We start from the raw sequence: 20,722 nt of genomic DNA, 5'->3' as shown, positions 1-20,722 counted from the left end.
TTTCACTTGCAGCTCCACCACAGGGAGGTCACAGTGCTGGGTCACTTTGTTCACATTCCAGGCATTAATACTCAATTCTGATCTTTTTGTCAGATCCAATCTTTTTCTGTTTATGGTTTATATTCATATTTGTAAGTGACTTCTATCCTGCTCCGGTGTCAACACCGCGGAGGTCCTAAACTGCCATGCATGCTAAAATTCAACTGAATGCGAGCTGCAAATGCACAAGAAAAACGACACCATTTGTGTAATGGTCAGATCACATAATTTCCTCACAAACTGTTCAGTTACGACATATTCCGTCTGGCTTGGCTTGATCAGAAATTTCTGCATAAATTTTCAACAAAAGTAAAATGTCCTTGTTTCTCTATTGACCCACTGTTGTTCTCCTTTATGATTATTTTTAATCATCTGGGAGGGACTGACTGAATGATGACAGCAGGCGATATGCAAAGAGGAGTGAGACATCGAAAGAAGCACATGACTTCTGATCTGACTGTTTGGACAGTGGTCGCAGTCAGAGATCAGATATGAATCTGATCTAGGACCACATAGAGAAGTGGCCCAGATCTGATATGAAAAAAAAAAAAATCAGATTTTGTGTGTTCACACATCTGTGAACATCTCAGATCTCAGGGTTAGGGTTACTGAACAGCAGCCCAGTAGCTGCTCAGCACTCGAACGGCTCACAGACACTTCACCGGGGCAGATGTTTGGGAAAACAAACACTCAAGCTTATGTCTCTTGATGTGTCTTACTCATTTACATATAGGAGAGAAAATAATGTTAATTCAATTGCTGTGAAACAATTTCAACAAAGATAGTAGTACTGTGTTTCTTGCAGGGCTGTTTGTGTTTTTGTTCTGACCTCGTGTCTTTGTCTTTTGTCTCTGTCCTTCTGTGGCAGTGATGAAATAATAATAGCCAGTGTTGACTTTTTTTTCTGTATCTTCTGTTTCTTTTCCCTAAAGGCCTGTCTGTTTGACCTGTCACTGATCACATTTAAACACCACAAAGCTTTTGAGTGCTTTCCCCCCTGTTCCCTTATCTCTTTCATTTTCTAAACCATTTAGCTTCAAAACCCCCAGTCTCTGTTTTCCTGTCTGCCCCTGCCTCACTGGCTTTCTGCCACATGTATTTCTCTCTAGCCTTTTCTTACCATTTCTGGTTCATTTTATTCAAAGAAATCATGGCTTTACACTTCTCTCTGTGCACTTATTGCTTTTATCGGTTTTCTTCATCTGTGTATTTTTGTCAAAGCTTAGAGCGGGATAAAGAGACAGAGGAAAATGGGAAAATATATACATGAAAAATGGACCAACAGACTGAGTCGCTTTAACATCTAGGGAAATGGCAGGAAATCCTTTAGCTTCAGATTTATGGTATGAAAACCAGAGCATTTAGTTCTCATTGTGACGTCTCAGTCGATGGAAGTTGTGTATTACAGATCCTCATTTTTAAAACCTCAAATCATGAAAACTTTGAGTCAGATGGCTGAGATTAAAATTAATTGCACCAGTATGCTATGTGACAGTACAATGATACAGTATGTTTGCAAAAATGTTGCTAATTAAGAACAAATCCGGTTAATTATAATAAATCCATTAATTTTGTAGGCACTGGGTGGATTAAATAATTGACTCCACATTTGTCTGCTTTTTATTAGAGCTTTGTAAAGACATTTTTAGTAAATATGATTTTCTGCTTTCCTTATCACTTCTGTGAAACAGTTGCTAATCATCATCGGCTTGTCCTCCAACACTTCTCCAGATTTGATAACATGAAAAGCTCCTGTCTGTAAACCGCAGATGACACAACACATTAATTTGACAAATCTGGCAAATACAGTTGTAGCCTTTATAAACAAAACTTGTTTTGAGTGGTTCACAGAGCATTTAAAGAAAAAAATCTGTTTTCCTTTAACAATATATTTATGCAGTTTCAGCCACTTATGCACTTTCTATTCGGGCTGATAATAGTTTTTCCTAGGTGGTTTATTGTAGAGATCCACTGCGGTGAATGGCAGGGAAGTTATGACAAAGATTATGAGGTTTTACACAAGTCACAATGGAATAAAAATGGATCAATGCAGAGTTTTTATTCAAGCCTTCCTGCTATAATATACATTTTCTGTCTTAAAGAAAAAGAAACACACAGGTTATCTGAACCATGATTTAACATTACATCCTTTCAATGCTTACATTCTTGTGGACTGTGTCAAAAAGCTAATATACACACTTTGCATCCTGTCATAATCTCTGTTTTTGTATGTTTTAATCCCCTTTTTTTCCAAATAACATGAGCATATGACCCACCACCACTGTAGTTTACTCCCTGGCTGGCAAGTAAACTTTATTGTAAAAATTGACATTGCAGGACTAGAGAAATTGGTTGTTTGTGGTTTTGTGACTGATAGAAATGTTTGGGACAGTATCCACTTGTCTTGATACCTGTCTTTCATTTTTCATCTACTTCTTTATTTCCACTCCCCTTCCCCACGTGACTGCAGTGGTTTTGTTGATGTGAAGTACAGTCATGCTGTCAAGACCCAAAATTCCATGCTTGTCGTCTTGTAACAGAATGATGTGAATGCTCTGAGCTTGATATCTAATAAAAATAAGACCTCAGTTTCTTTCTACACTGAAACACTTGCTCTTTGTGGTTTGAAATGCTCCTGCCACTGGTTCCACTGACATCTGTCTTTATCTACTTATTGCCTATTCAGACTTTTTTTGTTTGACATGTTTTGTGTATTGACACGGCACTGAAAGAAGACAGTGGAATCTGTTTTCTAACGGGATGTAGGTAGGTGTAAATGTGTGATCTGGTGCAGATCTGTGGTGTCAAAAGTTTGCTATACTTATGTCTCTATTAAGAATTTTCACACTTTTAGTTCCCAGCTGACAAACGCACAGATGACACAGTAGGATGAAACACAGTGTTTACATGTATGATGTCCCTTCTATCTTACAATTCGCTTGGATGTAAACGCAATGGAATACATTAGACTATAAAATAAAAATCACTGCATCAGTAACTTCAAAAATTTAATATATTTATTTTAAAATTTCGTTGGTGTCCTACATTTGTTTTGCTCTTTTAGTTTTTAATTTTGTATATAGGTTTTTGGTCGGATCATTGTGTCAGGAAACCAGAAAATTGTTTGTGTTCACAGTATTTCAGTTAGAAAAACTTTGAACACATTAGACTTTGGGTCCATGATGTTCCATCTCCCTGCACTGCTTTCACAATACTTTCCTGTCCTGAAGTAAATGAAGTTACCAATTGCTGATCAGGTTTCTGAAGTTGGAAGTTAAGTGATTATTTAAGTGCACGTTGATTCATTTTAAAGCTCCTCTTTGCCTTTTCATTTTGACTGTCCATCCACACTAAGCTACTAAGTGCCAGATCTATGTATCTTTTTAGCTTTAGGAACATTGATTTTATTCACCGTGGAACCAGCTCTTCTCTCCTCAGTGCTTTTGTTCACTGTCCTGTTGTTGTTGTCCTGTCCTCCTTTTTGTCTGTTTTGTTTATATCACTGCTCTGGTTTGTCTTCTAACCAAAATCTTGGTGTACTTGCATGCAGTACCTTGCGACACATCACAGTTTATCACTGACTGACATCCTTATTATGTACATTTATCCTTAAAGTATAACCTGGCTTCATTCACTCTGACAAAAATGGTTAACTTCAACAAAATAAAAACGGTTTGGGAGCAACTATACTGTTTTATGGTAACACGTATAGGGTATATTGACATTGTGACACAAAAGACTGTGTTACTATCACTCATGAGCTACAGAGTTAAGGTCCAGAGATGCAATTTTTATACTGTACCCAAAAACTGTTGAAATAATGCAGTAAATGAGCCAAAACACAAAAATAATACATGAACACAACAACACAAAGATGCTTTCTATGTGTTGGAGTTTTTTGTTAGTTGCACTTTCATTGGAACTGCTTAAAAAATGTTTAAATAACTGGGATTTTAAGTGCAAAGACAAGGTGCAAACTGTTATCTGTCTACATAAGTGTGACACAAAGCTACCGTGGAACTGGTGTAGCACAGTTTTCTTGAGCCCTGAGGTGTAGCCACTGTTCCACATGCTTCAGAGTTGTATACAATGGAATAAGTGTACATTTGATTCTGAGTGTTAATTAATTTTATTTGTTCTACAGATTCTTAACTTTGCTACACAACACATTACGTCGAGTCCTGCAATATACGAGTACTGTAGTTACTGGCTGATACTTAGCGCTTCACTGGTTTAATAATCCTTCACTGCTAATAGTTTATGGTCTTTATCTTAAAAAGCCAGGTACATAGCAAATTTTACACATGCACACATTTTCCATTTATTGTCTTTTTTTGAGCAGGCGCTTGCTCCTTGTCTCTCACTGTGTCTCAAAATCCTGTGGTCCCGTTCACGGACAGTCCCATTTGCCATAACTAGCTGTCTGGCAAATTTGAACTGTTCATTTTAATTGGCTAACTTTTCTCCTTTCTTAAGCAATAACGTGTTCCCTGGTCTCCACCTCCTCCTTTTTCCTTTTGCCCTTTTTGTCCTCGCACTGTTTTTTGCTCACTGAAACTGCCTGCCTACTAGTTGTCTTCACTTTAGCCCTGGCTTTCTTCCTGGTTATAATTGCCTATTTAGCTGCCATTTTTGTAGCCTCTACCTCTCTTGCCATGTCCTTTGCTCTTTCATTTTAAGCTGTGCAGCCATAACAGTCTTGTTTGCTAGCTTGCTCAGACTCTGGTATCGACACTACAGTCGTTTTTGTTGTTGTTGTTGTTGTTATTTGTCCTTGTAGTGTTCTATTCCTCACTGGGCTATTACTGTGTTGTGCCATTACCTTCCAGAAGCTTTTTACTTTGTGCCTTACGTTGCCCTCTGCACTCTTTGCCATCATTGCTATTTGAATTGCCATATCACCCAAGTTCCACCTTCTCTTTTTATCTCTTCCATCCTCATGTCTTCATATTTTTCTAACTCAAAAGCCATGTCTCCCCATCTCCTAGCTAGCTTCCACAAATGCTTTTTGTTGCCTTTTTTACTCTTTGCTTACATGGGTTTCTCTTTAATTCTCTTGGCAGTCATTTATGGCCTTTAGTCTGCCACAGTCCTGCTCACTGCATTTCACTTTTTACTTTCCTCTTGGTCCCCTTTGCCTCTGTGCTGGCTTGCTCACAATAACTGTCTCTGAATTTCTCTAGTGGCGAGTCTTCATAAATAATAGGCCCAAGTAAGATTTGTGGAGCCCCATAGAAATGGCTCCTTGGGTCTTTGTAACTTTGCTGAACCTGAAATAAACTGCCAAGATCTTTTCTCTTTGCATTTTGACCATCTAGTCCCCAGTTCACACATGCTTTTACCTAAAACACATTTTATCCCCTTTTCTTTTTCTTTTCCATTTCACATTTCATTGCCCTCTCCCACCTCTTATTCTGTCATCCTTTCTCTTCCTCTGCCTCTGTCATGTTGCTCTTTATTACCTTTACCAGTCTACTGTTTCTCTCATTTCCCTCTCCGCTCTCTTCCTAGTCTGTAAGCTTAACCTTCTTTTTCATTCATCAGTCCTTCCTTGCTCTCTTCCCCTACTACTTTATTCTTCATTATTGCTTACCTTTGTCATGTGCTTCCACAAATGTGTGTCATATGCACTTGTACTTGTTCCTTTCCTGTGTCACACATACTTTCATCAGCTTACCCCTTGCTCCTCATTTCCTTTCTTCTTCTGCAGTCCAGCTTTATCTGTGCTCCTTTGCAGACCTGTCATTAGGGTGCAGCTATTTAAACCTCACACTTATTTTTCACATGAAGCTGTTTTCAAAACACCAGAGAAAAGAGGGAATTGGAGAGCAGAGTGAGATAAACACTGGAAGTGCAATGAAACACCAAGTTTACATTAAATCCAAAGAGAATCTACTCAGTAAAATGACCTGGGTTTTTAAACAGCAGCTGATACTGTATGATTATCCACAGCCTATATTTGTTTGCTGAGTCATTCACACTGCACTTCTTTGCCTTTTGCTTCTTCTAAAAGCCATAAAATAAGATTAGAAACTTAGACTGCAGCTTTTACTTTATCTCGAGTATCAGTGGCTTACTAAAAAACAAAAAAGGGGAATTTGTGATTCTTACTGTTAGCAGCAGCTTTTTTTTTTTTATTCAAACCTCAACTGCTAATGTGATTGATGCAACAATGCTTTTCCTTTTTTCTGCAGGTCTGGTGGTGAGAGAAGCCAGCATAGAAATAACACGGCAGCAAGTCGAGGAGCTTTTTGGGCCTGAAGATTACTGGTGTCAGTGTGTGGCTTGGAGCTCAGCTGGAACCACCAAAAGTCGCAAGGCACACGTCCGCATTGCGTGTGAGTATAAGGTGTAAAGGTTAGAAGATATTATTTACATATGTGCAAGCATACTGTTAACAGTATGAGTGAGTTACAGTAAAATAAGTGTTTATGCTTAACATTTGTTTGTGAAGATAGGCAATATCATAAATAAGTATGTAATCCCTCTTTTTTTCCCCCATGTGGAAAGATATAAGATAGCATACAAACACACACACACACACATATAATCATACATGCACAGGCAGCATTATCACCTCTGCTGTGCTGGGTCCAGTCTCAAAATAGCCTTATGTGCCAGACAGGACACTTTAGAAGATGTGGCTGACAGGGAAAAATGATGAAGCGCTTATATAATATAAGTAGACGCTTCTCCACTGGCCTTTGGTGTGTGAATTATTACAACACTCAATCATACGAACATTGATGCAGAGGTGTGCACACAGCACATGTACACATTTGCTCAGTTGTTTATACGCTATACTACACAAACACATACGGAAATGAAAATGAAATCTAGTCCGAAACCGAGAGTTTTGACAAAAAATAAACATATTGGTGTGTCATACATCGGTTAGTCAAATCTGTTATACTAGTTGCATTTTTTTTACATTAAGTACAGGTCATTAAGTAGTTTTGATCATCCATTGCATTCTTTAGGATTTTGCACCTGGCTGATTTGGCAACATTCACGGTTACTTGTGGTAATAGAAGTGCGATTTAATATACTACAGCAAATACCCATTTCATAGATATAGTCATAACTAGACATGAAGACAACTGGGTCGTCTGTTTTGCGATTTAGCTAAGTGTTTTAATAAACAAGTTGGTCAATAATCAGCCATTGTTTTTTATCACGTTGTGTTTGAATTTATTATATATTATCATGAAGAAGTTGGAGGTGTGCAGCCTGTCGCCTGCAAACTCTTCAAGTACCAGCTCCCTGTGGCTGCTCCTTCTTTATCTCTTAATGCCTGCATATTAAAATTTGATCTACTGGCAAAAAAATAAACAAAAAAGCTGAAAATTACTTTTATCTGGACAGTTTTAATCAATGACCAGTGTCGGCGCAAAGCTCTAACAAACACTGCTTCATAATAAAAGCCAGGTGAATGCTTCTAATCTCAACCAGAAGCAGTAGAAAGTGTTTGATTTGCATTCGAAGTAAACTGATACAGGGGAGTGAACAATGAGGCTGCTATAAATGAGACAAAACTCCAAACATGGCACTTTGAGCATTTTCAATTGGTAATGCTAAAATATAGCATCGAAAACTAGGTTCTAATATAACTTTCACTGTCTGGCACATTTCTGTCATGAGTTATAAATTTTTACTACAGTAAAAACACTGTAGTTTCGCAGGAAAAAACTAGTTGTGCAGAACCTCCAGAATGTTTTACACTGAATGATGCATGCGGGGGGACCTTTCTAAGCTGAGACTTAGCTCTATAACTTCAGCCTACCATCAGTTGCTTCCCGTTATGGTCTGGTGAAGAACTTAACAAGTCCGCTGGGAGCTTGACTAGAAGGTCACCAAAAGAACATAGGGCATAATAGACCCAACTATGCTAAATGTCACTCTAGCAGACATTACTGTATAATCTTGCAAACACAGTGATCACACTGGGAAATCTTTTTTAGGATTGTTAGGCCCCAGCAACAGTCCAGGGGAAAGAAAAGACTGAATCCTGTTGTGAGTGATGGCAACTTGACAACTGTATGTAGCAAAGGAATTGAGGTGTTCAACTGAAATCACCAGAAAGTCTTGTTTGCTCTTTCAACATAAGCCTTGTAAAGCACAACGTATTGTTCTTCAAAGCTTCTCTTACCGCCTTGAGAATTGAACTCACAACAGGAGTTTTCAAAGCGTCATTGCTCTGGTCAGTTCAGCCATAGAAGACAAGAGGGACTAAGGTTATAGATAGGTCAAGCAGAAAAGAAATGCCAATAACAAAAGTGATCTCACCTCTCCAGTTTTCCTGGCTTGTACTGACTGTGGCTCTGCTTGAATGAACTCTCAAAGAACATCTCGGGGCTTTGATGGAGTCCCTTCTGCAGACACAGAACTGGCTCCACACATCCTTATGTGCAATACTTTAACTGACAGTATCACTCTAACAGACACACACGCTGGAACTCTTGTTTTCCCTGGTTGGTCTTATTTGTGCTACTCACTGAAATCCATCATGCTGACCCTTGTTATTCACTTCAGGTTATTTTATTTGGCTGTAAATATAGTTTATATTTCTTTTCTTCCTTTTTTCCACTTTGCAGGCCTTGGGTGGTTCATGTAGGTATTTTCTACTATCTATATTTACCTACATGTATTTGTCATTTATTTAATTTATCTGCATTTTGAAGGAAGCTAAAAACTACTGTTCTGTGTTATGCATACCATAACACAGAACAACAGATTAAAAATAAGTATTCAGTCATTAAAAACAAACACACACTTGATACATTATTACATTTATAGATTACAAATTAAATTAGTGCATGTGTAGCAGCGTATATACTGCATATACATATGTGAATTGAACTTTGACCAGATTTTAATACACCAAATATTCACTAGTACATTTGTAGAACTTTATTGACTCCAACTTAATCAACATACAATACAGAGTATATTCACATTAGCACAGTACCACAACAACAGTTAATTTGGCCTGTGAGCTTTATAGACCAGTTGAATTTAGAACAGAGCATCACTACTTTCTGCACTGGTTTGGTATTTGAAGATGTTTTCAGTCTGTCAGACGAGAGTTAGTGACACAGTTAGAAATATCCTTCTCAGCTCTGCTAATAACATTCTCGAATGGAATGGTCCCTCCTCGGGGTGCAATGAAAGCTGGGTAATGTGCTGTTTTTGGCTTATGTTCGCGCTGATGCATGCTGAGAGACAGATGCAGGCAAGACTACATATACAGACTTCTGACAGTCTCAGAGGCATACACATGCATGTAGACAGCAGCAGCACAGAAATGCACACAGAGCAATGAAGACTGCATTGTGCGGCCACATAGGTGACATATGAAGGCGTACAGATCCATCATGCATGTGTATGAGAGACTGTGTGTGTCTGCATCACTAAGGCTTACAGTATCACTGCCATCAATCATTATCATATTGTACTACATCAGTCACAGTAAAGCCAAGCTTAGTGTACTTTAGTTTTCACTTTATTTCTTGTTTTGTTTAACTTTTTTTCTCTGCCTCAACCTGATACACTGTCAATACTATACTGTATAAGACATTTCTATAAGTTTTACACTGTATAAAAGACAAATCTTTTATCTTTTTATTAGTATACATTATTTCACCCACAGAAAACCTCTGCTGGAGGCTAGGTGGAGGGTTGGTGATGGAGGATGCCTCTAAGAATCCTTGAAGGGCCAATACATATCAGACAGAAGAAATATGAGAGAACTCCTGCCTCTCCTTTACTTTATTCTCTTTGTCTTCAGATCTCTTTCACTTCTGACTTTGTCCCCCTGTCCTTCATGTTCTCTCTTTCTGTTATAACAGTGATTTTTCCCTTAACCAGATCTGATTACGCTCGTCTCCCCTTTGCGATAACCTTTTACTTCAAATCGACCCAACCTCCTGACCTACCCTGCTTTCGGCTCCTATTTGGATCTACTGCTGTGATTAAAATGCTTCCTGGCAGCTCGAGCTTGCTGAGCAAAGTGTCTTTTCTACCGCACCTCACAATAGCAATTCAGCATTTCTCTCCTGCATTCCCATCTCCTCTTCCCACTCATTTTCCTATTTCCTCATCCATATTCTCGTCTCCTATTTTAGCTTTTTTTTTTCTTCACATTGCTCAGCATGTGCTTTTTGTTTCATTCTGGCAGTCATACTTTTCTTTCCGACTCCAGCATCTTGAGGCTGTTTTAATAAGAGTGGAATTAACACTTCCAGGCAGTAACTAAATATGCCGGTTGTAGGTGCATAATGGCAATCAGTGTCGTGGCCGTAAAAGTGTCAAACACAATCAGAGATATTAAATCTCAGAGTGATTTGTTAGTCTTTTGGAGCAGGGCACTTTAGCTGAGTTATTGGTAGCAGGCTGCTTAATTCAAATTTATAAAGCAGGTGAGACGAACACAGACACACATTCACGCACTCATTTAGTCAAGCACAGAACAGCAAGCACGTACACAGGGGTAAGAGAAACAGAGGTGTGTGTATACACACAAATGCGCATGTAGTGGCAGCCATGCTCTTTGGCCCTGCAGCTATCAGGTCAAGTCTTTCTCCTTCAGTGGATTAGCAACCTGTCGAAGTCTCTTGCTCGCGCTCTCTCTCTCTTTCTCTCTCACTCACACACGCGCACATTTCAGATGATGGCAATTTGTTCTGCCACCTTCCACTGAGACGTGTGTGCATAGCAATCAGCAGTCCAGGCACTCAGAGACACAGCAGCACAGGCAGCTACTTGAGTCAAATGAAACATGTCTGTTAGTGAATTTCTTCTGTTCAGTTTGTGATGCAAATGTCTCAGCTGCATGTGTTTAGGTTTTCCTTCAATCATGGATGAATTAGACCAAGGAAAACAAAGCTCAACAGTGATTTATTGTGTTAGACTTTTAAACCAAACTCTTGTACACTCATTTAGACTCAAACCTACATGTAGCTTACAACATTAGACCAGGCCATTTATAACTCTGGATGTGGAAACTACTGCAGTCTGTTAGACAGCCTTTATAAATCTGACTCTACAGCTCAGAAACCAAAGTTCAGATTACATGCCACCTTTTTTGTCATGAAATGGCATGTTTACAGTTGCAATTTCATTAATGCCTATGCAAATCATATAATATGAACTAAACAGTCCAGACTGTTTATCCCCTCACTTTGACACTGTTGCAAACATTAAATGGAAATCTTCACTGGTTTCCTCTGGATGACCTCATCATTAGACTCTGTTTCTGGTTTGGAGTGAAACTTCATGATCCACAAACACTGATTTTTTTTTTTTTTTAAGTGAGAATCCATAGTGTGTGTGTGTGTACACTGATTTTTTTTTTTTTTAAGTGAGAATCCATAGTGTGTGTGTGTGTGTGTGTGTGTGTGTGCACGGTAATGGCAGTGGGGTTGGTGTCTTACCTTCACTGTTAGCCACTGAACATTTTCCCAGATGTCAAGAACTGCTTCAGTGTACTCCTACTGTAAGTGTTAGAGTGGTAAGCCAGTGCTGATTTAGTGACACTTATCTTAAGTCATTTTCTAAAGTCCTGTAAGCTAAGTGTGAGGAGAATAAAATATGTATTGCTCTATATTACTGTAGTACCTTTGTACTGTAAAATAATTACTGTATTTAGAGGGAAACAAAAGGGCAGTTTTAGCTCAGTGAGCCATGGAGCCACTGAGATTTCTCATGGAAACAGCTGTTGTCACAGAGGATTGAAAGTGAAAATATGCGCTTTTGTTATTTGACTGTTAAATATAGTAGGTAGTTTGCTGAGACATCTGTGGTCCTTAATGAGTCGTTGTACAAACCCAGACCCAAAAGAAATGTTGTGCTCCAGAGTGCTGGTGCTGTGTCAGCAAACAGAGTTGTTTACTTGTTAAGAGCTTGACTGCGGTTAAAAAGACCTTGTCTGATCACAGGTTGTGAAGTGTTGAAATGATGGGGTCCACTGAAAGACCTGGCCTGAGTGGAAAGTGGAAAGAGGCTCTCTTTCCACTTTGAGAAAATGACCCTCCACAATGGAAATGGCTGTGACTCGCAAGGTCACAGTCTACCTTTAGTTCTTACATTTGCCATATTTTTGAGCTGTATTGGCATTTGAGGACACTTTTATGGTGCTGTATGTTACGTAGGACATGCACCTTAGTTGTGTGTATACTACTACATACAGCACATAAGGGCATCTGGCAAAATCACAACATGATACAACTTTCCTATCAGGAGATGCAAACTGAGAAGAGAACAGTTTCACCTCATTATTATTATGTGCACACAAACTGTTTTATTGTTTTCATTGTTTGTATAATTTACAACAAATACATTTAATTATACTGTAATAGTATAATTAAAGTATAAATCCATTTACTTAGCCAGATGTATGATCTCCGTTGCATGCCATTGTTCTGGAAATTATCGTCTCAGAGACTAAAGCAGAGTACTTTTCTTCCCGAGCATCTCACATTGCTCTTTATTGCTCAAGCAGCTTCTCCAGGGGAGACCTTTACGATTTGGCATGGGTAGCGTTCAGGCAGAGACGCCCATTTTGGATAATTGCTCTGAAATGTGCTTATGTAGAGGTGCCTGAGGCAACAAACTAACCACAAACATAATACAGTTTTAGTTGAATATTGGATGAAGTTTTAGAAGGAGAGGGAACGAGGCGGAGAGAGACGCTGAAACAGAGAGAGATGGGAGGTTATGCAAGAAGAGGTCATTTTTTAATAGATGCTTACACTGCTTTTTGTGTATATATGGGAGTACACACTGAAGAACACCCCACAAGGTTGCCCTCTGTACTTTTCAACCCTGTTGTAATTCTAAAAAGTTGTTTAGAGAATATATCTTTGCTTTTGTTACATTTACTTTATCTGCACTTTGGTAGTGAAGTGGGGTCAGTGAATTGATATGACACAGCTGTCCCTTCTCTCCTGTGCACATATTTCCCACGGGCACATACATATCACCTTCCACTGAATTCATAGTTCCCTTGTGTCATGAATACAATGTCACATTCCTTTTTTTTTTTTTTTTTTTTTTTTTTTTTTTGGTCTAAAACGCACACACGGTCACACACAGCGCTCTTGCACTGGTGAAATGTTGCCTGTCAGATTAACACTGCACTATTTGTTAGTGTGTGTGTTGTGTGTTCATCCTCTGAGCCGTTTGCTTTAATCTCCTTTAATTTCATTCTCCATCTTTATGGAAATCAACTCTCGCAGCCAACTCCTCATTTCACCATCTCCCCTACTAATTAAGACCAGGAAATTGTTCCTGGAATTGGCTTGGCATGAGAGAAGTGTCTTGTCCCTCAATCACTTCCTCATTCTCTCCTCGTGTCTGCAGTTGTTTTTTTGCACATTTGTGGTTATGTGTGCGAGTCTGTTTCCCTGTCCCACTGTGCATATTTTACAGTTTGTGTTGTGGAAGTGATTGCTCTGGCTCCGTGTGTTGTGACTGCTTGTTTGTCTCCATCTCCTGTGAGTATTTTCCTCAACGTGACAGTATCTCTCTGTCTTGTTCTCTTTTTGTCTTTGACTATCTGTCCATGTACTGTACCATACGTGTGTCTCGGTGCATTGTGTGGGTAGACATGTGGTGGATTTAGGGCTAAAGCTTTGGGTGATTACTCCCATAATGAACCATCATGCTCTGTTCAGGCTGTCATCCCCCACAGGGATTGACTGTATTATGAAGTTATCATTCAGCCTCAGTAATGCTCTGTGTCCTCACATAACTCTTTTTACCAGTACAGCTCTAAACATAGAATGTGAGAGTGAACTTGTTTATATTTCTTGAAATTAAACCTCATCATTTAGGTGGGAAGATGTGGAGATTTTTGGAAGTCAGTGGTGTATGACAAGAAAGAGTATGATCATCTGGAACGCCTTGTTCACACAGTATATGGACTCAAATGTCTATTATCTTGCATCAGTCTGTACTTCGCCTCCTGCTGAGCAACTCTTGGCTTTATAGTTTATTTATATTGCAATATAGGTTATTGAAACTCTATGATAGGCTGGAAATAAGTTACTTTGTGGTCCCAAGTCTGCCCCAAGTCAGTCATAGCATCATTGGAGATCAATAGGCAGTTATCCCCTTTACAAATAATTAAGCATGCACATACATCAGTGGGTAAAATAGGCCGTACATACTTTCGTGATTTTTTTTTTTAATATGAAAAATTTGTATACAAATAGAAATATGTAATTGTTTTGATTGAGTAATGGTCAAAAATTCGAATGATTTAAAATGAAGACCGTGTCAGTGAAATATTTTTAAAGCCTTGATTCAACCATCTTAAACTTTTGTAAGCTAGACACACCATCTTCCCCCTGTCCTTTAGAATAAGACTGGGATGAAGGAGATATAATCAAAACCAGCTTGATGGTTGGAAGGTTTGATAGATTGAAGGTTGAATTCACTGACATGAGATTATAGTGAATGCTTTGATATACTGTACTTGTAGAGTGTGGTGAACACGAAAAATACTGTTAGATAAAGATAAGCAGGTACCTTTGGTAAAGAGTAAGGTGGCTCTGCTGAATGCCGCCAGCGTCTCCCTCCTACCTCTTCTCTCTTTCTGTCTCGTCTTTCATCCCTCCACCTGCTGTCTTAACTTGTACCTTCCCTGTCTCTCATGTCCCATTTTCTTCTTTTCTTTCATTCTGCCACCCTCTATGTCTGTTAGCCACTGTAAGGTGACTGTCCTGATGAAATACCCAGCGAGTGACTCAAAGTCGACTGGTTCAGCTTTAAAAAATGTTCTATATAGTGTGTGTCCACAAATGGTGCACCGCAGCTGACAGAGAAGATGATTAAGAGTACACCTGGGAACGAGGAGAATAAAAGGGTGCAAAGATAATGCAAACACACACATGTGCACACACTGTGTGCCCTCCTATGAAAGTTTTCTTTGTGACTTTAAAAAGTAAAGGGCAGAGGCTGCAGCCATCCTTCACAAACTGAACAAAGTTTGTGACACAGTGACTCTCAAACTCTGAAAAAGTTCCTTACTAAATTTATGTGCCAGATCAAATCAAAATATTGCAAAAACAATATGGCTATTAATCCATCCATCCATTATCTATACTGCTTATTCCTGAATAAGGTCGCTGGGGGGCTGGAGCCAGTCCCAGCTGACATTGGGTGAGAGGCGGGGTCTACCAGTCGCCAGTCTTTTACAGGGCTGACACTTGGAGACAGACAACCACATACCCCCACAGGCAATTTAGAGTCATATGGCTGTTAATATTGCCATATAAAGAAACCTAGATATCACTTTGAAATACATGCATCACTTTAAGCCAATGTAATCATCATTCTCACTTGCTGACATTAGTTAAATTCATGATATGACACTGATTTATTGTGGCCACTTTGTGATAGAAGAAGTTGGCAGACGGTGTGTTTTTTTTCTTAATTTAACTCCAAGTATGCTGCAGTTCTTGACTTAATCACTTTCATTGATTCACAGAATTTGAATGGATTCAGTCGAGAACTTTGCAGATCCTTTTTGGGGTTGTTAGTCCTAAAAGAAATCAGATCATACCCTATTGACTTACACCCAGAAGACTGGAGGAAAAACACAGTACTTTTCTCTTTCCATGTTTTATTTAGAAATCCAATACTCCATCTGATCAGCATCACATCTACAGTCACCTGATAAGTCCTGAAATGATGCAAAAAGTTTTTTTAATAGAAACTCACTCAGAGTTACAGAAGCAAGACAAGAAGACCAGACAAACAGCTGAATAGTCATTGCACCTTTTGAACTTTCTCAGTAAATACAATTCAGGCTTTTGTGTAGGACTATGGAGGGAAGAGTGGCAGTGAGAGAAATATTCAGGGTAATGATCAAATAAAATTGCACTTCTGTCTATTCATCCATCCACCCACAAGGATTTTTGCACTTTCCTTCATATCCTTTAATGCCTTCTCTCGATCCCTTTCTCTTTTGTCTTCTGTTGTTCTTATTTAAATGTCTGGTTAATTGTCTTAAAGTCTGCTACTGTGAGCATTTTTTCCCAGAATGAAAACAGCTGAGCTCTCTGAAATGAAATGGCAGTGCATTCCATGCTGCTTTGTAATGCTGTCATTTATCACAACATGTGGACCATTAGTGTGAATCATGTATTGTCTTTGGCCTGCTTGAGCTCCCCGAACTCTGGCAAGTCTATATGGAATGAAAGCATGATTAAATATTGTGCCTAGTGATTGAGGGGCAAGCATGCAACAAAGCAGTCACTGTTCCGTGTGTGAAGCAGCTAAAGCATTTAATAGCATGATCAGCTCTGTGTGTGTGTGTGTGTGTGTGTGTGTGTGTGTGTGTGTGCCTGAGAGAGAAAGAAAGCATTAACTGCTATATTATTAAAATGCAAATGACATGTGTTTGTGTGCATGAGCACACAAGAATATACAGCTAAGTGGTTTTCCTAGTTTGGTACATCTTTAACAGTGACAGGGAAGTGGGAGAAGTCAGCATAGTATGCATGACTGACTTCAACCACCAACTCCATAATTACTGTGTCATTGTTTCTTTGGAAATGAGGTAATGAATCCAGTCTACAGTGACATGGCACCATCTCCAAAATGGTTTCCCTAACTGCTGAATCACAGGATGTTTCGCAAAATGGCCACCCACATACCTCAGTTTTCCATTGAGACTTCATCTCTTTTGATATAATTACTGGTTTTGCAGTTGTGTATCATGTGTTCAGGATTTAGAGATTAAATAACCTAATACTACATGAACACATATGTTTTGTAGTCTACCCCTGAAAAATCAAGGGTTCATCACTTATTAAATCTATGTTGTCCAGTAACAGTACAATGTCCATGCTACAATGAATAACAATAATTTTTAAAATACAGAAATATTGTCATGTTAGATTTAATAAATGCACTGAAAATTAAAAAAAGTAAATGCATCTCCATAGCTTGTCAAAAACAGTCTGTTGCTAAGATTGCCATATGCTCTGTGGTTCACCTAATAAGTTATTTATTTATTTATTTTTTTTGTTTCTCACTGTGTCTCTCCACAGACCTGAAGAAGTCATTTGAACAGGAACCCCTGGGGAAGGAAGTTTCTCTGGAGCAGGAAGTGCTGTTGCAGTGTCGCCCTCCGGAGGGCATACCAGCTGCTGAGGTATGCAACATGGCTGTTAACCTCAACCTGAAGTGAATACAAAGATGTGAGACTGAGAGAGAGGGCTGCTAGAGCTGAGAACAGACACAATGACAAAATGAAGACAAGAGAGCATGAAAAAAAATGTAAAAAAAATAGAAATCATCAAGTGGAAATAACTTGAAAGTGCTACAGAAAAGTCAGTTATTACAGATGTGACACTTTTTGAAATTGCCTAGGACTGTGAATGACAGACAGCAGAACAGAATGGTCTGATGGGTACATGCACTCCTCCACAGTCTGCAGTCAGTGGTTGAAGGGTGACTTGAATAAAAATGTACACTGTCCCTTTTGGCAACTTTTATTAAACAGCTTTTTTTTTTTTTTTTTTTTTTTTTACAGGTGTTATACTTAATGCAAAAACTGATAAAACAACATCTCAAAAGCAAAAATAACTTTAAACAGCCTTTCCAACACAGATCATCCTAAATTTCATGTAGTGATTATGTAGCTGAGACAATGAATTTGGCCTAATCACAGCAAATCATAGCAATTAAATGAAACCTCTGCCAAGTTGTTCCCATAATGCCATTACATGTAAAAGCAGTATTCCAATGATAGTTTTACTATCTTAATAAGATTGCTTGACCATGAAAACCTACGGCTGGCATTTGGAATGACAACATCATCATTAGTTTGAAAGTTATTCAAGAAAAATGATAGACATGAGCAAAATAAATGCCCCATGCTGACTGGCATAACACTGTATTTACAGTTCTTCATAGACACACAAACCTCACACCATTTGGCTGCATGTAAACCCATTTTAGAGTCCGTTTTTCAGTGTGCCTCCTGCTATACTTATTACAGAGTGTTCACACACAGAGAGACAAAGTTTCTGGATTCTGGCAATGCTGTACTTCTGAGGGTGTGTTTTGTCCAGTTGGACATATGTGACATATACACTGTACTATGTACTGTATGTGCTTTACTCCATTTCCTGTCGCACAGCTTATTTACAATCGCAGTAGGCGATTGTAGTACCAAGTCTGAACTAGAAGTCCAAACTCCAGAGAATGGGAGGATGCAGTACTCATAATGTGCAGCTGGAACAATGGTGTCCTTGACAACATGCTCTGAATGAGATGTAGCTGGCCTGCTAATAGAGCTAACGAGCTAAGGTCTGCTAATGAGTGCACACATTTCTGAAAACAGAGAAACAATTCTCTAAATTGGCATTGTTACAAAGTGGTTACTTTCTGACCTGAAAAAATGTCAAAACTTAATAAAGTGGCATAAAACCAGTTCTAGGATGAAAATGATAGCAGCTTTGAGCCTGGCTCAAAATCTGTGCCATCTGGAATCAATATAAGCCTGAGTGGCTCTCAACCGGCTGTAGCCGCATAGAATAAGTCTTTGCTTTGGGCTGTCGCCTTGCTTGGCTCCTTCAGTCGTTGTTTCGCACAGTGGAGTGCACTAAGTGACAGTAGTCAATTTTCATTGACAGTGAATGGGCAGCTGTGACTGACTTAGGGCTTTGTCTCCGTATGTGATCAAGGCGCTCAGCAGCGCAGCCACACACGTTGGCCATCAGGGGGCTCACATACAGTCAGCAGCTTTTCCAACACTCACAGTGATGAAGAATCCTTTAAAAAAATCCCTGGATCTGAATGATGACACTGAACAGCACCAAAAAAAGAAGAAAAAAGTAATAAAAATTGTTCATTACTTTTCAAGTTATGATGTGGTGTGAGCAAAGCAACAAACACACCAACAAATGCCAGCAAAACACAACCCCCTCCCTTGGCAGAGGTAATAAATTCACAGATTAAAGGTTAGCATAAAATGATTTCACACTCGTGTTGTGTTTTCAAAAATATAAGGCATTGTTTCGCAATGCAAAACAACATTCCTATTGAACTGACACAGGAAATGAGGAAAACTGGTTGAATCATGTTTTGCGTAACAGTTGTTAGAAAACTCTTTTGCTCTGAGATAACACTGATCCAAAGAGCCAGTGTTTAAACTTAGACATAAATGTCTCCAGAGAGCTAATTTGAGTTGCAGCACACGTTACATGAAAAGATCTCAGTAACTGCTGAGGTTAGCCCTAATTCCTGTGTTATATTACATTTTAATTGCTCACTCTCCTACTGTACCTGAGCTTGGCAGAAAATGATGGTGAAAGTGGATTCCCTGCTTTCTTACTAAAAGGGCTGAAAAATACTGCCAGGTTCCTTTTCAGGTGCACACATATTCATACGACTGAAAACTCAACTGAAGTGAATAGAGTTGCCATGAAAGAGGAAACAAAAAAAGGTGACTTAACATCTTTGGATAATTTTACTGTAGCAGAAAATTACACCTACTCATATAACCTGGCGTTTTGTAATAAGTACATTGGCAGTTTAAATAGTTACTTTACTGCCTTGCACCAAAACCCTTTCGGTCAAAGATCACCATCCATGATAGCAATTTGAATGCGTGTAAATTGCAAGTATGTAATTATGAAAATAAAACACATACTCAAAATATCACAACACTACACCTTAAGATGCAGAATAATATTGTATGACTTAAGTACACTGTCAGCCTATTGGTATTTTATTCACTCATCTGTTGTGCCACGCAGTAAGCATCCACTTTGGAGGCCCTTATTTACATTTACATGTCAGACTGTTCTTTACTTTCCTGGTTTCTTCTGGCTGCCTTCCCACTTGAATGGATAAAAAGACATAATTTCATTTGGTTTGTCTCTGGGGAAGAGCCGCAAAGCACTTGGAGATGGCTGCACTATTGGATAAGGAGTCTTTGAATCAGGTTTTGCTCCTCAGGGTTTGATAGTCGTTTTCAACTGCACCTAAGTACACAGCTCCCCTGGGAGCGCAGGGGGAAAGAGAAACTAAAGGAGAGAGGGCAAAGGAGGCTCTCAGACAGACCAGCATACAAAGGGAGGGAGTGTGTGTGTGTGTGTGTGTGTGTGTGTTCAGAGATGTAGGTGCAGCAGAAACAGACGCAGTAGTAGTCTGCTGTTCTTTCGCTTATAGAAAAGTCTCATTCTTCTTCTGAGGGAAATCAAAATAAATGAGTTGAATTGTGACATCAGTTCAACAGTAGGAGCCACAGAGAAGTTCACACACATACACCGAGTCTCTTTTTCAATCATTTTGTCTCAGGTTTTGTAACACACCCACGTTCACGCTCTTAACTCGCGCTCCTTCATCTTGGAGACAAATCACACTAATGACTCATTACTACTCTTGCTTTATCGGTTTTCTTACTGGGTTTGATTTTGATCACCTGTTTCAACACACACATACACATGCACACACTTAGAGCTATTTTTTCGGGGTGTTCAATTTGCTACCTTTTCCATTTCTTTCTCCTGTCATAATGGGATCTCTGGCCAAATGGATTGGTCTGTCTCCCCCTGTCTGCTGAAGCTGATTAGAGGGATTTAGGTTTAAACCCACTGATGACCTGAGGTTGTAGCCCAGACTTTTTCATCTCTTTTGACTTCCTATTTCTTTTTGATCTTATCAT

At 39.0% G+C, this 20,722-nt stretch overlaps 1 protein-coding gene across 2 annotated transcripts in view; it reads left to right on the top strand.

The window, feature by feature from the left end:
* Positions 1-20,722, top strand: part of LOC109961572 (netrin receptor UNC5C-like) — a 185,279-nt gene that overhangs the window by 96,146 nt on the left and 68,411 nt on the right. For both annotated transcript variants that reach the window (XM_020602490.1, XM_020602489.1), the window contains exons 3-4: positions 6,234-6,377; positions 17,097-17,200. In XM_020602490.1, coding sequence (XP_020458146.1) covers positions 6,234-6,377; positions 17,097-17,200 — 248 coding nt within the window. The remainder of the gene's footprint in view (positions 1-6,233; positions 6,378-17,096; positions 17,201-20,722) is intronic.

Source organism: Monopterus albus, unplaced genomic scaffold (genome assembly GCF_001952655.1).
Source record: "Monopterus albus unplaced genomic scaffold, M_albus_1.0 scaffold56.1, whole genome shotgun sequence".
Classification (NCBI taxonomy): Eukaryota; Metazoa; Chordata; class Actinopteri; order Synbranchiformes; family Synbranchidae; genus Monopterus; species Monopterus albus.
The sequence above is the reverse complement of the archived record's forward strand: the minus strand, read 5'-3'. Positions and strand labels throughout refer to the sequence as shown.